Raw genomic sequence first — 2802 nt, 5'->3', positions numbered from 1 at the left:
ATCATCAACAAAGGGACAAAATCACATGCTATAATTCATGGAATGCAACAAGGACTCAAGTTCGCAGATCAACAGAAAGTCACAATGTAGGAAATTTGGTGCAATGAGGAGAACTTAGTCAGCCTATACCCTAGAATGAAGAACTTTAATTGGCTTTTAAATCGTATACACTCTTGTTGATTGATTTAAAAGATTGTATTAAGACCTATATTACCATGTTAAAATCCCCAACCATCCAAAAAACATTTTCCTTTATAGCTACTTTAACAAATACAGACTGCAATATGCATGTATGCTATAATTGTGTTGCTTAGCTTTATAAGACTTCTTTTACTATAGACCCAAAAAAAAAACAAAACAATACTCATACATATAAACAAAATGGCATAATGATTTTGGATTCAGAACATCACATACAAATATAAGTTAATTTTTTTTTTTTTTTTTTGGGTAGAAAAGGGTCTATATATTAACGCGTGACCCACGCAAGGCATCAAGATTACAAAAATCGAGAAACCAAGGATCAACAATAGGCCAAAGAGTCCGGCACGCTACGGACACAGCCTTACCAGAGAAGGAAGTCACTACTGCATTACACTCCCTTTTAACATGATGAAAAGACACATTTTGAAGTCGAGAAGCTAAAGACACAATATCCCAGACTAGGTTTTGGATGTCCACTGGAATCAAGTCCTTCATAGTCACGAACTTAATGGCTTCCAACGAATCTGATTCCATCAGGACATTGCAAAACCCCTCCTCAACAGCAATTAAGATGCCCTCTCTTAACGCCAGAATTTCCCCTTCAAGAGCTGATTCAAACTGGGCCGGGATCATAACTCCTTTGATGGGCCTACCCATAGAATCTCTACAAACGATGCCCAGACCACTGCCTTCACCATTAAGGGCCACATCCACATTAATTTTAATGAAGCCCATCTGAGGACAGATCCAAAAGTTCGAAGAGTTAGGATTGAAGCCCATTTGAGTCGTCTCCTCAGATCTACCCTGAACGACGAAAACCCTAGCATACTCGTCGGCGTCTTTCACAGCCTTCTCTGCAACTTGCTCCGGTGACCACTGCAAGCCTTTGAAGATCATATCATTCCGAGCAATCCAAATCCGCTAGCACATATACGCAATGAGGGAAGAGATCTCCTTGAAACGCTGTTTATCAGGTGGTAAAGTCTGCTTCCAACATTGAATTGCTTCACACAGTGACGGATTCGAGGGAGGAGAGAAAGCCAGTGGAGAAGCAAACCAAGCTCGTCGGGCGAAATCACAATCAAGTAGTATGTGATCGATCGACTCCAAGTTACCACATCTACTGCAATAGGGATCAAAATTATCAAGTCTCCTGGAAAGCTCCTCAGCCGCAGGTAACGCCCTTGCGCACGCTCTCCACATCATATTTTTGATTTTTGGTGCAGCATGGCATGTCCAAATGTGCTTCCATACCATCTCATTTACTTTCACCCTACTTGAAGCCGTAGAGGAAGAAGGTTGAAGCTGTCTTTCCTTCTCCCTGAGATTAATGAGGTGGTGGTAGGCTGATTTAACTGAGAACAAACCATTTCTTGCAGGCCCCCAAATTCTGCGATCATCCCTAGTAATTAGGCATAATCGAATTTTAAGAATCGCCTCTGCATCTGCACGATCAAATGTGGCTTTAATCAGCTCCTCTTTCCAGGTTCTAGAATCCTCATTGATAAGATCAGAAACCCAAATAATCCCCCTCTGATCTCTATTACAGCTTCTAATCTTGAACTCAGGATTTGATATAATCCACTGATCCTCCCAAACTTTGATGGAAGATCCATTCCCCACAGCCCAGACTAAACCAGATAAAAGAATTTTCCTCCCTTCTAAGATGCTTCTCCACGCCCATGAAGGATTGGAACCTTCTGTGGTAGATAAGAACTCAGAATGAGGAAAATAAATTCTTTTGAGAAATCTAACCCAAAATGCATCAGGATTGATTAATCATTTATTACAAGAAGTCCCCCAAAAGGCAACATATGCTCACATCGTTAGAATGATTTTTACCTATTATGAACGTTAATTGGGTTGAAGAAAAGCCTCCGTAGCTATGTGAGTCAGGATTGGTAGAGTGGTAGAGATCCATATTTCTCAGTAGAGAAGTCATAGGTCGTAGACATCTTTTCCTTTTCTCCACAAAACTCTCCATCTGTAGTCCTCTTCGCATATAGAAATTATAATTTTACTGTTTCAAATTTCAATCAAGAACTTGTGATCAACCGAACGGAACGGAATAAATGGAGGAAATCGTCATTGGGGCGAAGAAAGTTGGGTTTTCTATTTATCATTGAATTAATTCAACTTTCAACAGTGAAACGGTTTGGCCTTTTCACGCGATGCTGGCTAGAGCAGCGTCGAGACACTGTAACACACCACACCTACCAATAAGGCAATAACAATGGATTCGAAACTCGCCAAATCAAACAATTCTTGAAGACGATGAATTGCCGAGGACTGTTGACCTTCAACGGCCGGAGTTATGTCATCGATGTTTCTCTCAAAATTGTGCTCCCAAATAGCAGCGACAGTGTGCGAAGTTTGAATGAGAGAAAGAGGGTTTTGGGTATCGTGTGAACGAGGGACTTAAAGTTGTAAATTGATAAAATTTAATCTCTTAAAGTGTGAAAAGAAAAACTAGTATTTACACATAACCCTCATTAGTTAAACCTCAACCATCTAATTAAATTTTGGTGACGTGGCAAAATCAGGGCCATCGGGAGCAGCAAGCAGCTGCTGCCGCAAATAAAAATCCAGCAAGAACAA

The 2802-nt window shown here is 40.5% G+C and overlaps 1 protein-coding gene across 1 annotated transcript; it reads right to left on the bottom strand.

The window, feature by feature from the left end:
• Positions 1 to 462: 462 nt before the first annotated feature.
• On the bottom strand, positions 463 to 1101 carry LOC149018236 (uncharacterized). Its single transcript, XM_089153864.1, has one exon. It carries the CDS (start codon positions 1099 to 1101, stop codon positions 463 to 465), a length of 639 nt encoding a protein of 212 aa, XP_089009990.1.
• Between the last annotated feature and the right edge of the window lie 1701 nt (positions 1102 to 2802).

This window comes from Hakea prostrata, chromosome 4 (genome assembly GCF_041222555.1).
Source record: "Hakea prostrata isolate BN-2017 chromosome 4, UWA_Hpros_2, whole genome shotgun sequence".
Taxonomy (NCBI): Eukaryota; Viridiplantae; Streptophyta; class Magnoliopsida; order Proteales; family Proteaceae; genus Hakea; species Hakea prostrata.
The sequence above is the reverse complement of the archived record's forward strand: the minus strand, read 5'-3'. Positions and strand labels throughout refer to the sequence as shown.

Excerpts from the sequence above, each read along its gene's own strand:
- LOC149018236 (XM_089153864.1), bottom strand. The coding sequence starts at position 1,101 with ATGATCTTCAAAGGCTTGCAGTGGTCACCGGAGCAAGTTGCAGAGAAG.